We start from the raw sequence: 14,547 nt of genomic DNA on the forward strand, positions 1-14,547 counted from the left end.
ATTAAATAATTTTACAAATAACTAACTCTTTGCCATGAGTGCTATTAGAAACAGAAACAAAAACAAAAAGGACATTATAAAAGGGTTATATTATGAAAGACCTAATATTATCTAGGTGTTAGGAGTAGAGGGTTGGTTGATCAGGAAGCCAACAAACAGGCATACCTTGTTTTACTGCATTAATCTATCTACTGTATATACTGGGAACCCGAAAGATTTCTGTGATTCACTTTATTGCAGTGATCTGGAACAAAACCCGCCATATCTCCAAGGTACTCCTGTATTGGAATAGATCTGAAAAATGAGTAGGAATTAGGCTAGATGAGAGGAGAAGAAGGGTAAGTCTTCCAGGACAGGGGAACAACATGTTCATAGGCTTTGAGTCAAGAAGAATAAGTAATGAGTGGGACTGAAAGACATCCACTGTGGCCAGGGTGTAGAGAATGAGGCAGAGTAAAGTGCAAGATGAAGTGCCAGAGGTAACTGGATTCAGATTACCCAGGCCGTTATGGGCCATTCTGAAGAATTTGCAGTGGTATCCTAAATAATGGCAGGATTATCTGCACTTGAGGGTTTTAAGCCAGTGGCCTGATAAGATCATATAGCATCTTTGGCTGCTAGCATATTATAGAGGGACCCAGTTTTAGAATGTGTTTATGGTAGTTAAGGCAGAAGATAATTTTAGCATGGACTGGGTTGGCTACAATAGGGATAAAAACAAGGAAATGAATTTGATAGGTAGGATGAGATTGTATGAAGAGACTTGGATAGATGTTAAATAAAAGAGAGTGAGATCTCTAGGATTGCTTCCTAGGTTTTCTTCTGGAGGAACTGGATAAATGCTTGTAGCATCTCCTGTAAGAAGCAGCACTGTAACTAGAAAAGCACAGTGTAATATTTCTTTTACAGTAAGAAAGGTACATCAAAGATTCATCTATCCAGGAGACTAATTCATCAAATTATTTGGCAGTGTATCAATAGATAAGCCACTCTGGATTATGTCATTGATTCATTTGAAAACCTAATGTTGTATTTTGAGTTTTCTTTTCAAGACTCCATGATCATGGAACTTTACTACATTATTCAATTTATATAGATCCATTTTGTTTTTGGAACCCTGGAAATAGTCAAAACAGGAAGCATGAGGTTAAAATTAAAATATAAATAGAAAATGGTAAATTTTATGTTATATATATTTCATCACAATTTATTTTTAAGTTTTAAATGTAAATGTGAATACATCTTAAGAATCAAGAAGGCTTACAGTCTCTCTTTTTTCCCCCACATTAAAGCAATAATCAGCATCTTTCTAATGAGGTCAAAACTTGGAAGGACAGAGCCCTTAAAAGAGAGGCTCACAAACAAGTAATTTGTGAGAATTCTCCAAAGTCTCCTAAAGTGACTGGAACAGTTTCTAAAAAGAAACAGATTACACCCTCTCAATGCAGGGAACGGAATTTACAAGATCCTGTGCCAAAGGAATCGCCAAAACCTTGTTTTTTTGATAGCCGATCAAAGTCTTTACCATCACCTCATCCGGTTCGCTATTTTGATAACTCAAGTTTAGGCCTTTGTCCAGGTAAGTAAATATACAAGTTACTTTGAAATCGGAGGGTAACAGTTGGAACTTATCGTTAATATTTGATCCCAAGGGGCAAGTTAGATAAGAGAAGATTTAATTGAGTAAGCTACAATGACAGGCTTCATTTGCTGACTCTGTTTAAGAAAGTTGGTTTCTCCAAGGCACAGCAATGAAGTGTAATCACTTTTAACCCCAAGTGAAGTCTTTATTCTACCATTTAAGCCCATAGTTTTGTCCAAAGAGAAACAAGCAACTTTCTCAAGGACATGAAGATAATACCCTAAAAAAAACTTTTACTGATAAGTCTTACCAATTTAATGGACCAAAATATCCAGTAGCATTATATTCACTCTACTCAAGCCAGATAATAGACTTGAATCATTTACCTATTCATTTATTCAATCAACAAAATTGTTTTTAGCCCCTACTATGTTTTAAGGATTAGATCCTGGTGGCACATTGATAAGCAAAGCCAGACATGGTCCCTGCCTTCATAGAGCTTAATTCTGATAGAAGATACAGACAGTAATAAAGTGGTTAAAAAAAAAAAAAAAGTGAAATTCTAGCAGTGCAAGTACAAAAGACTATGAGGAATATAATAGGTATGAGGAATATTGAGGAAGGAAACAGATCAGATCTAAAAGGTTAACATGAATTCTCTTAACAAAGAGGAAAGTGAAAAGCATCTCGGGCAGATGGAACGGCGACAGCATTAGGGTAGATGGGAATATGACCAGGTGAAGAGTTGAAAGAAATACAGTGTGGTCAGAGCACAGTGAGTACAAGCTTGTATGGGTGAAGTCAGTGAGCCCAAAGAGAGAGATAAAAGCCGGAAATGCTGGTCTTTTGTAAATTGTATAAAGGAATTTTTTTCATTTATTGTGTAGAGGAAGTCTTTGAAAGCTCTTAAGCGATGACAGGAGAACATGAGTTATACATTTTGAAAACATCACTCATCTCTAAGGTGACCAAAAAAATAATAGGAGCAAGAGTTTGACAGTTGTCTGAACAAGACATGATGGTAGTGTGGACTTGGAGTAGAGATGGAGAAAAGTAGACCAATGGGAGAGATTTTGGAGTAAAATCAGCAATACCAGGCACCGGATTGAACAAAGGAGAACTAGGGATATCAAGGATCATCCCTAGTTCTGCATGGACGTTGTCCACAGAAGTGGGGGGCCCTGCAGGAGAAACAAACACTGCATTTCTTGTAGGCTTTCTCACCACATAGCATCTATTGTGCACAGCCCTTTGTGACAATGTATCTACCTACCAGAGGTACCCTGTTATGCAACTGTAGAAATCTAAAGCAACAAAATTGTACCCTAAGAAAGGCAGTTGCCAAATCATTTAAAACCTTGAGCAATGTTTGCCGGAGTTTGTAAAACCTCTACTTTGTGATTAAGAAAAAAATCCATCCATTCTCATCAACTATATCAAAATTAGATCAAGTTGACAGTTTAAAAGTGTTCTTAGGGAGATAGGTAGGCACAAAAACATTTGGGAAAAAAAAATGTTTGAAGTATTCTCTTCATTAAGTAGTATTTAACAAACATGTAAGGACCTTCTCTTGGCTACGTAACACTTGTATGGGACTGTCTCTCTATGTTGCCCAGGCTGGCCTTGAACTCCTCGGCTCAGGCAATCCTCACAAGCGTCAAGGACTACAAGTGCATGCTACCACACCCAGCTGTAATCACCTTCTGATTTTGTCTGCTAGTGCCTGAGGCATATGCATAATGTGAATTCATCAAACTGCAAATAAAAATGTTTGAGTTCCTTTGTTAATACATGGATCTCGCTGGTACTGTTTTTAGATAAATAAAAGAGTAGCCTAGAGGAATACCTAAATCAAAAACTGACCAATTCAGAATTAAAGGAGATAGGCCCAGTTTGAATTAATAGCAGTCTTTTAAAAAGTAAACGTGAGTTTGTACTTTTAATTATAAAAGGTAATCTAAATTACCTTAACAAACTAAGGTAATTGCCAAGACCAGTTATGCTATATTTACTTTCATAAATATAATAATTGTAAAATGAATACTGTTTATAATCACATAGATGCAGCTAAAGTCCTTTTTAAAGGATCGTAGAAAGCTTTCCAAACATGGCTAAATATTCTCTAAAATACTATTTGTTTAGCATACTATTTTGAAAAATAGGAAGAAAGAAAATAAAAATCAGTCCATGTTTGGTTCACTTTGAATTTCAAATTGAAGAATTCCCAATAAAACTTTATTACTTCTCAGTTTAACTATGGTTTTTCTAATTGTTCATTTTAAGACAAAATGGAGAGTAAACTTCTCCAACTCTGAGGTGAAATACACCATCTTCATGACCAAACATGATGAACCATATTGCCATTTGTCATTCTTCACATCTCTCCTGTCTTAACAGTCCTTTCTATTTCCAGCTGTGCTTGGTTTTTGTGTATTTTTATAATAGGATTAATGTTGTTTTCATTTTCTTTCTCAGAGATACAAAATGCAGGAGCAGAGAGTGTGGATTCTCAACCAGGTCCTTGGCACGCCTCCTCAGGAAAAGATGTACCTGAGTGCAAAACTCAGTAGACTCCTCTTCATCCCTTTTCGGGAGGTTCAGCATTCCTTGTTTGGAAATGACTTTATGTGTCTGTCCCTGCTAATGATGTCATAGTACAGCTTAATTTCAATTCAGTCTTTTAACTTTACCACTAGAGTTGAAAAATAAGGGAGGAGGAAACAATGCCTTGTGGTAATTTAGAATGGTGATAGGAATTACCTTCTTCTTGCACGTGGTAATACTTTTAAAAGGTGAATTGTTTTATTTATTTGTATATTTTGTAAAGAATAAAGTTATTGAAGGAAATGTAAAGTTAACTACATGATTTAGCATATTCAAAAGCATAATACAGACATTAATATATTTTATTAACAAAATTTAAACATTTTTAACACCTTACACATTCAATAAATGTTGAGTAGTTATGAATCACTGCTCTTCTGTATAATGTTAATGGTTTCTTGGTGAGGTAGTCTCTTTTGCTGACTCAGGATTTTGCTATGAATACATATACACACCCTGCTTGGATTTAAATTCTTAAAGGATAGCAGAGGTTATGTCCTCTTAATTTTCCAGTTCTAATATTCTTTTTACTATAATAACCACAGAAGTTCTTTCTCACATTTCTGGTAACCTACCTATCCCAATTCCTATACAAACTCTCTAAATTGGTTGGTTTATTATTAGACTTTGTTTTTCATTGCCCCTTACTCTCAACCTGAAGGAACCTGTAGAGCATTTATTCTACGTCTTCATTGTAGACATACAATACCACAGTTTTTATCAAAGTAAAGTTTTCTAAACCTATAGTCCCCACAGATATATAAAGCATATATGGATGGGATTCTTGCAATCTGTAAAACTTTTGAAATTTTTTGTGAACTTTTTTGTATGGATTTATTTTGGGGGAGGGGATACTAGGGTTTATACTTTGTTTTATATTCTCAGAGAGGCCTGTGATCCTGTAAAACTCCAAGAACTATGGATTTAGAGGATATTTGATATTTTATACCATAAAACAAGTTGCATACCACTTAAAACAAGTTGCATTAGGTTATAGAACAGAGTCAGAGTGATTTCAAGGCATACTTGGCTCTTTGGTAAGATTCATTCAAAGGGAGAGATTATTGATTGCATCATATCCAGTATTTTAAAGTCTGTGGACTGGATATTTTCCCTTATTTTAACATAGCACCAAAGGAATTCACTAGAACTAAGTAGAAACTGTCCCTTCCTACACAGTCCTTTCCCCCAGACCTGTACCTTGAGAGTCTGTCTTCTACTTTCCCCCTTACCCAAACAAAACACTAACGGACCTGCAGGTTTGCTTCTTTATGTGTGTTCCTCCACTGAACAAAAGTAACCCAAAGTAGTGGTTATGTTCACGTGGATGATAAAACTACTTTAAAACTATTAAAAATTTACCAGTTATCAGGTAGCCAGCCTAGTCAAATATTGCTTAACTTTTGAATTTGGGTGTCCATTTTCTTCCTCAAATTTGGGAAGTTTGTGGCCATTGTTTCTTCAAATAAGCTCTCTGTCCCTTTTGCTTCCATTATCCCACATCCTGAACATCTGTTCCCATACATTTTCCCCAGATATCTGCTTATATAAGTTAGAAAACTCAAGTGGTTCTTTTGAGTGTGATGAAGCTCCTCATGGGCCACACTTTTTACCTCACATTAGGGATCTGCTGGGACTTGAGTCTAGTTACAAGTCTAGGAGCATAGAGCAGTGGTGGGGTGGGTCCTGAGGAAAATCAGCATTGTCTTGCTTGGCAGCTGTCTCAGTGGAGGTCATTATTATTTCCTCAGGCAATGCAGGATTAACCCCTCAGACAGAGTTGGAAAGGCCATTACCAACCCCAACAAGGTTGAAGAGGCCACCTCAGCTGGCAGAAACAACTCATCAGAATGTAGGACCCAGCACTTTGGGAGGCTGAGGTATGTGGGACTCTTGAGCGTAGAAGTCCATGACCAGCCTGGGCAACATAGTGAAACCCTGACTCTACAAAAAAATATAAAAATTAGCCTGGCATGGTGGCATGTGCCAATAGTCTCAGCTACTCGGGGGTGCTGAGGTGGGAAGATCACTTGTGCCCAGGAAGTCAGCGTTGTAGTGAGCCAAGATCATGCCATTGCACTCCAGCAGCCTGGGCAGCAGTGAAACTGTCTCAAAAAAAAAAAAAGACCTCAAGGTTCCTGGCTTCACGGTCTTCCCACATGTCCCCATTCCAACTTTTAGAATCTCACTCTCAATCACTGTGGCCCATTGTACCAGTAGACACAATGAGGCGGAGTTCACCTTTTGTAATTGCACCAATCAAATGATGAAGACTGGTGTTTAATTTTCAGCAATTTTAGGCTCATGGCTACAGGAGAAGATCCTCTTTCAGGGCACACCTAGAAGCCCTTAGGTTACTTATGTGGAGCTTGAGCCAGGAATTTGAGTTCCTGAAGTCATCCTTTTTTTTTTTTTTTTTTTTTTTTTAATAACTTTGCCCAACAATATTAGGAGCAACCAACCAACATTGTTACATTTCTTAGAGTTCCGCAAATATTTTAAAATATTATAGGACTGGCCATGGTGGCTCATGCCTGTAATCCCAGCACTTTGGGATGCTGAGGTGGGCGTATCATGAGGTCAAGAGTTCAAGACCAGCCTGGCCAACATGGTGAAACCCTGTCTCTGGAAGAACACAAAAATTAACCAGGCGTGGTAGCACATGCCTCTAATCTCCGCTACTTGGAAGACTGAGGCAGGAAAATCGCTTGAACCCAGGAGGCAAGGCTGCAGTGAGCCAAGATCATGCCACTGCACTCCAGCCTAGGCGACAGAGCAAGACTCCTTCTCGGAAGGGAAAAACAGGGAGTATTATATACAGAGTCACTAAGTTCCTCACCTCTAAGAAGTAGTTGATTAGGAATATCCAATGCAGACATTTTGCATATCTCTATGAACAGTTAATGTCATGGATAATCAGTGCTCTCTGTACTATTGAAAGGAGAGCCAGGCTGGGCGCAGTGGCTCATGCATGTAATCCCAATACCTTGGGAAACTGAGGCAGAAGGAGCACTTGAGACCAGAAGTTTGAGACCAGCCTGGGCAACATAGTGAGACCTCATCTCTACAAAAAAAAAAAAAAAAAAAAAAAAAAGTTAATTTGGAGGGCTGAGGCAGGAGGATGGCCTAGGAATTCAAGGCTGCAGTGAGCTATGATGATGCCACTGCACTCCAACCTGGGCAAGAGTGAGACCCCATCTCAAAACAAAAAATAAAATAGGTAGAGCCTTTAGCATTTTTAAATCTAATCAGGCTAGAGAGCCAATTCCAGGAACCCCAAAACCAACTCAGGAAACTCATCCTTAAAATTTGATTCCTCTAGAACCACCTCTGGTACCAAAATCTGTATTAGCATTCTCTAGAGAGACAAAACCAGTAGAATATATGCAGATGGTCCCTGACTTATCATGGTTCAACTTGTGATTTTCAACTTCAGGATGGTGTGAGAGCAATATGCATTCAGTGAAAAGTTTACTTTGAATTTTAATCTCTTCACAAGATAGCAATACTCTGCTGTGATTATGGGCAGTGGCAGCAAGACACAGCTCTCAGTCAGCCATGGGATCACAAGTAAACAACTGACACTCTTCAGTATACTCTGTTCAGTAAATCCCATGAGATATTCAACACCTTATTCTAAAAGAGGCTTTGTATTAGATGATTTTGTCCAACTGTAGGCTAACGTAAGTGTTCTGAGCACATTTAAGTAGGCTTGGCTAAGCTCTGACATTGAGTGAAATAGGTGTGTTAAATACATTTTTCAACTGACAATATTTTAAATTTACAATGGGCTTATTGGGATGTAACCCCATTTAAAGTTGATGAATATATATATATATATGGAGGGGGGGATGTTTGTTTGTTAGGAGAATTGGCTTACAGTATTATGGAGGCTGAGAAGTGCCACCATAGGCTGTGTGCCAGGGAAACTAGGAGCATGGCTCAGTCCAAGTCTGAAGGCCTGAGAATCTGGCTGGGGTTCAGATATCCAAGAGCAGGAGAAGATGGATGTCCCAGTTCCAGAGGAGAAAGAATTCACCTTTTCTCTGCCTTTTTATCTGGCCCTCAGCCAATTGGATAGCAGCTGCCCACATTGGGTGAAGGAGATTCTGACTCCGTTCACTAATTCCAATACCAATCTCTTCCAGAATTACTCACAGATATCCCAGAAATAATGCTAACCAGCTCCCCTGGGATCCCTAAATCCAGTCAAGTTGAAACTTACTTAAAATTAACCTTCACAAACATTGTCTTGAGAGCCTGGCAGAATTTTATTCAGAAAATCTATTGAGAAACTGCCATTCACTCAGTAAATATTTAATGAGCATCTACTGTGTGCCAATGACTGTTTTAGGCACTGATAGGTACTACCAATGTGGAACTCATACTGTAGATAAAGAAAACAAGCAACTAATATATTTTGAATATCAGCTAATCACAATGTAAAGGTGTAAAACATATAGTCCCCACGCTTGAAGAAATTAGGTCTGCAGACAACAAAAATGGATAAGCAAGTATCTGCAATACCATGTGACTTAGGTTGTTATCATTAAGTAAGCATTATTGCTGAAGATTACAGAGGGATGCTGAAGAACGCTACATCAAGAAGCATTGGAGTTGGCTTTGATTAGCGAACTCTCAGACTCATTAAAAGTTTGTTCAAAAGCCTCAAAAGTCAAAGGCATTGTTAGTAAAGCAAGAGCACAGCTAGATGTGATGACAAATCGTTAGAGCCAGCGTTAGAAGTTGCTGGAACAAGGAGGGACAATTTTATCAAAGACCTTATACGGACACATGCAGAAACTATGTTCGGTTTTTTAAAGAACTAAAAAGGGCAACTTTTACCATCCATTATAATTAAATTTCTCTAACCATGTCTTCATCATAATAATCACTAACATATGTTAAGTACCTGTGTGGCAAACATTGTGCTGATGGGATCACAGGCTGAGTCATTCCTCCTCACCACATCCCTGAGGTAGGTGCTATTTTACCTTCATTTTACAGATGAGAAACATGAGAGGTTCAGAGATTTAGGTGATTTACTCACTTCGCTAGTGAGAAAGATATGGGACTCACTCTAGTCTTTCTGACGCCACAGTCTTTGTTCATATCCACTGTGCCTGTTAGAAATCACTAAGCTCCATGTAACAAAAAACCTGGAAAACACTAAAGTTTGTTTTCCTCAAATAAGAAGTTCAGAGGAGTTGTTGCCTTGAGGCTGCCATCGAGGACACAGGCTCCTTCTCTTGCTGGGCTCTGTCGTTAATGTGCCCCTCTGACCTTGGGCAAACTCATTGAATGCCTGCTCTGTCCCGGCATCCTATCTTCATTCCAGGCAAAAAGAAAGGGAGGAGCAAAAGCCAAAAGCCTTTCCGAAGGGCTTAGCTTTCTCTCTTTTTTTTTTTTTAATTTAATTTTATTTTATTGCATTTTAGGTTTGGGGTACATGTGAAGAACATGCAAGATTGTTGCATAGGCACACACGTGGTAGTGTGATCTGCTGCCTTCCTCCCCGTCACCCACATCTAGCACTTCTCCCCATGCTAACTCTCCCAACTCCCCTTACCTTTCTATTTAAGAAGGAAGCCATCCTCAGAAATTCCCACCTGCGTTTCCTTGGCCCAGTCTATGCTACTTGGCCACCCCTAGTGGCAAATGAGGCTAGGAAGTTGAGACTTCTGTTTTCCAGCTTTGATGAGTGAAAAAAGGGGAAAGTGAGTTGGATGGGTGCTGAGTAAACCATTATATACAGTACGTATACAACTAGCCTATACAATCACTCTGCTCAATGGCACTACAGATAATGTACATGTTGCTATCCTAACCTAGACGGCTCATAAGATCTAGTCCTTTCTTTTGGGCCTTATATCTCTGTTCTCTTCAGCCAAACTGGATATTTTTTGTTTGTTTGCTTTTTAAAACTTTATTTCAACATAACTATGCTTACAGAAATACACTCATATTGGTTAATAGAATGTATTTTAAGTTTAACTTAGCCTACACAATTTGGACCAAAAATCTGGTTTAAGATTTTAAAAAAGGATTTGCAATCTGGTTTATTGTTATCTATGACAAGTGTATAAAAGATCTTCCATCAAATGCTGCTAAGGAAGACAGCAAGAACCTTCAGAAATTTACCTTTGGTTTTGCCTCAGAAAAATAACACATATTGTACTGCATAAGTTTCTAAAATTGGTGCAACCAAACGTTGTAATTTTTCAATGCCAGTTTAGAAAGTTCAAGGACTAATGGATATGAAGGAGCTGGAAGGGAACCTATGTACACATAAGAAACTGTAAAAGCGATCTGATTTAGTTAATATGGCATGTAGATTGTAAATCTACACAAACCAAGATTCAGATAATTTCTTCAGTCTGAATTAACACATCTGTTCACTTCATCTGCTAAGGTCAACCAGGAAACTGGGAACACCAGCTGTAAGTTTTTCTGACTTAAGCGAAAAAGAAAATTAACTTTCTCCCTCAGCTTTTCAGTCCAGAAGTGACAGTATTCTACAAGCAAGGTATTCCTTCCATTGTCAGCATTCATAGGGTGACATGCAATGAGATCTACTTGGGTTTTAATTTTATCAGCACTCATATGCAAAATAGTCTCCAAAGTTAACTACCACATGACTTTAGGAGTGACTCTAAAAAATAGAATGCTCCTTCTTAGAAGACTAGAGCAAAACATCCAGCCATAGTTATAAGCCTTATCCAAAAAAAAAAAAAAAAAAAAAAAAAAAAATGCAGCCCCTTGTGAATTACACAATTTAAAAAAAAGTAGCCCCAGAATAAGAAGCAGTTCTGAAAAGAGGAAAAAATATAGCTTAAAATATCTTGAAAACCAATGTGAATACAGGTTCAAAAGACAGCTAAAAGATTCATTTTCATAAAACTACCTATGATTGAGGCTTATAATGTATTCTAGTATTTCAAGTTTATCACTAGTTACTAAATATCAATTTACAAATAACATGTTCATTTTTTGTTCTTCTATCCAAAGGGAAAATTCTAGCTTAAATTCTATCCAGTGTGGGGGAGGGGGGCTAGAAAATAAAAGGATTCAAATGATTCCATTCAAATATCACATTTTTCAAATGGAAGACCTTCCAACTGCACCAGAAGTTCATACTGCTAATGTACTTTTCATTGAAACCATTTTTAATAAGTACAAATGCATAGCATTAAGGTTCAGAACCTAATATAAGCCTGACAATCAATCAAGTCCTTATTTTCTGGAAGAAGGCCTTGAGTCCAATCAATTTCCGATAACAATGTTTTTACAAATCAATTTAATTATAAGGGGTTTTAATTTCCTTCATGTTTTTGTTTTTAGCATTCTAGTCTTAAAGACTAGATTAGAATTTAGCTCAATTCCCCAGAAGGCAAATGGTTTTTCCTCTGCAGTATGAAAGAATCCACAAAAAACCTCTTCCTCAAACTAATTCTTAATATCCAAAGTGTGCTTAAGATGAATCTTTTTCTATACAATGTAAATGGTCACTTAGGTAAAATGTACCCATGAACATTAAAACTAGTCATTAGAAACATTTAACTAGCCTTATAATTTAAGTTTTAAAACATAAATATTTGCAGCTTCATCTTCTGTTGACAGTGATTGTCGGAGCCTAGAGTTCAACATTTACAATGTCCATTCATGCACACAAAACGCACACCATTATCACACAACTTACTCCTCATGTCTTCAGAGAAGAATCTGCTTCTTTAAATCTTTGGCCCCAAACTGGGTTTTTTTGCTGTTACTCAACATGTTCCCATTTAAGCCTCACCCTGTCATCCAAGTTTCACATTCTCCCCACCATCAACCCCAGTGTAGTAAGGCTCCTGGCATTCTGCCACTAACCGTGCAGTGGTGTTAGAATAGACTGAGAATGAAAAAATAAAAATCACAACTGTATTTTAAACACAAAGGAATTTTTATTTCTCTCCCTTAAAACATTCCAGGTCAAGTGTCAGGAAGACTGAGAATTTTCAGTGACGTGGGTTCCCTCTATTTTGTTGCTCTGCTGTCTTCCACATGCAGTTTCCAGCTCATCCAATCTTGTCCACCCTAGTACAGCACATCCCTAAGTAAGCTGTAAGGTGCTTTTCCACTTTTCATCCTCCGCTTGCAATTCATAGTTCTACCTGAATTCCACTAGATGGCAGCACGAACATTCATAAAGTGCTCCGATGGAGCCACTAATCTCTGAAAGGCTGACTACAAATCCCAGCATGCATTACTAAGCACTTGACTTGCTGCCATACAAAGGTCTCAAGTTTGTTGCTCCCACCGGGTTCCGGAGAACGCCGTCAGCTCGCTGCTTAAAGTAAGATTTCCTAATGCTTTCGAAATGAAACTTTAGAAAGAGGAGAGGTTTGTTAGATGTTCTGTTCTGTACGTTGCCTGTTTCAAAATTAACCTGAGCAGTTAGATCAGTGTAAAGATGGGTTTTTAATGAGCTTGAAACTGTCGTATGTATGTCTAATAAAGTAGCCAAAGAAAAGAGGATTCTTACGGTATCCTAAGTGAACATTTTTCTTCCTGGCTCATGAAAACAATGAGTTCCTGAATACGCTCTGTTTGTGTCTCCACTAATCAAAAATCAACATTTTGATTCCAACTTTTGGACTAAGAAAGCCAATGTGTATGGTTTTCACATTGGATATGCTGAGAGTTGCCTTGTTTTACCGATTCAGGCCATGTTTGCACTCATTTTCTCAAAGAAATCTGTTTCAGTTTGAGATTATTGTTTATCAAATGTTAAGGCTTGGCCCCTAAATTCTGGTCCCAGAAAGACAGGAAGGTCAGCTAAGAGGAGGTTTTTCAAAGTGCGTAGAAAAGCTGCTCTGTGCTTCAACAATTGTTCTGGAAGTGCTTCTTTGGGTGTCAAAGATTTCTAGCAAAACCTTTGACTGGAAGGTTTACAGGGCCATACACCAAATATCACTAATGACAGTGTTGTAAAATAGCTTTTTGTACACCATGCTTAGGATCTAATGAGGGTAAAGACAAAGCATATCTTTCTAAAGTATATTATTCCATGTTGAAAGCGAAAGTTTACCTTTTGTGTAAGAAAAAAGATAAAGCAAAAATTCAGTGTATCAAAATAGGTCAGGCACTGTTAATATCCAGGTTTCCCATCGCCTAAAGAATGTGGACAAACTCAGAGGAAGTCAGTGGGTTGTAAGGTGATCCCTGGAGCCACTTCTTACAAGATTGTGTTAGTCTGCCCCTCCAAGAAGCCAACTCCAAGACAGAATTAAATGTGTGTGGATTTTATTAGGGGAGATGCTGGTGTGAGAGAGAATGAGGAGAGAACTAGGTGAGGCTGTGAGAGCCATCAGGCCTCGATGCAAGTCCACCTGTGAGGTAGGAAAAGGAGGAAGACAGGTTGAGTGGAAGCATCCCAGACAGCTGTGCAGTCAAGAGAGCTTCAGCTGGGTAGTAAGGAGCTTCTCCAGCCAGTCATCCGTTGGGGAGGAGCTTTGTGTCTCCCAGAAATGGGGCTGCCTTAGTAACCATGCATGCTCAGGCATTGGCTTGTTACAGCCCCAAGAAGGAGGCCCCAGAACAAGCTCAGAGATGCAGCAGCAGCTGTGCCTCATTGTCCATTACTTCCTGGGGTGAGTGCCTCAGTATGTGAGGCACAGGCTCCTGGTGCCACAGTGGGGATTTAGAGGGGCCTGCAGAGCTGTGAGTACCATGAGACAATGCCATGAGATCTTCCCTTAGACATGCAACAAGAAGGCCTAGGTTTGAATTCATAGCTGTGAAACACTGGGCAAACCACATTTCTTTGCAGTTAGCCCCACTGGCGATTAGGCCCTACCTATCTCTCATCTCTGAAACACTTCTCCAATCCACCAATCTCTCCAGCCCTGCTATTTTCTCCAGCCCTGCAATTTCACCCATCTAGATAACCCTAGCACCCTCCTAATGCACCCCCTGCTCCTGCCCAGGTATATTCTCCACAGTGACCCTTCCAAAATATGAATCTGATTATGTTACGCCCTTTCTATAAATCCTTCAGTGGCTGTTGCCTATAGGAGTAACTTCCCCTTCACCATGTGGAACTTGGACCAAGTGTGGAGGTTTGAAATGGAAGAGCATATTGGGTATTAAAAAAAAAAAAGCGTGGCTAAAGAAAAGGCTGAGACAGGTTCAAAGAGAAAGGACTAGATAATGTAAGCCCTCTAGGCTGGGCTAGCAACCTGTAAAAATTCAGGCAGGTAATGGAGCAGAGTGATTGTGTAGGCTACTTGTGCATGTACTGTAAGTTGGTTCATCAACACCATCCAACTCACTTTTCCCTGTTTTCCACTTTATCAAAGCTGGAAACAAAAGTCTCTTCA

General features: G+C 38.7%; 2 protein-coding genes across 2 annotated transcripts in view; both read left to right on the plus strand.

Moving 5' to 3' along the window:
- CENPE (centromere protein E) overlaps positions 1–4,552 on the plus strand; it is an 83,313-nt gene extending 78,761 nt beyond the window's left edge. The window contains exons 46-47 of the mRNA XM_037731411.1: positions 1,293–1,579; positions 4,058–4,552. Of these exons, the coding sequence (XP_037587339.1) occupies positions 1,293–1,579; positions 4,058–4,152 (382 nt within the window). The 3' untranslated portion in view covers positions 4,153–4,552. The remainder of the gene's footprint in view (positions 1–1,292; positions 1,580–4,057) is intronic.
- A 7,861-nt stretch (positions 4,553–12,413) lies between these two features.
- Positions 12,414–14,547, plus strand: part of BDH2 (3-hydroxybutyrate dehydrogenase 2) — a 22,431-nt gene continuing 20,297 nt past the window's right edge. Inside the window, exon 1 of the mRNA XM_017508648.2 lies at positions 12,414–12,521. The gene's annotated coding sequence lies outside the window, so the exon portion shown is untranslated. The remainder of the gene's footprint in view (positions 12,522–14,547) is intronic.

Source organism: Cebus imitator, unplaced genomic scaffold (assembly GCF_001604975.1).
Source record: "Cebus imitator isolate Cc_AM_T3 unplaced genomic scaffold, Cebus_imitator-1.0 Scaffold397, whole genome shotgun sequence".
NCBI classification, from domain to species: Eukaryota; Metazoa; Chordata; class Mammalia; order Primates; family Cebidae; genus Cebus; species Cebus imitator.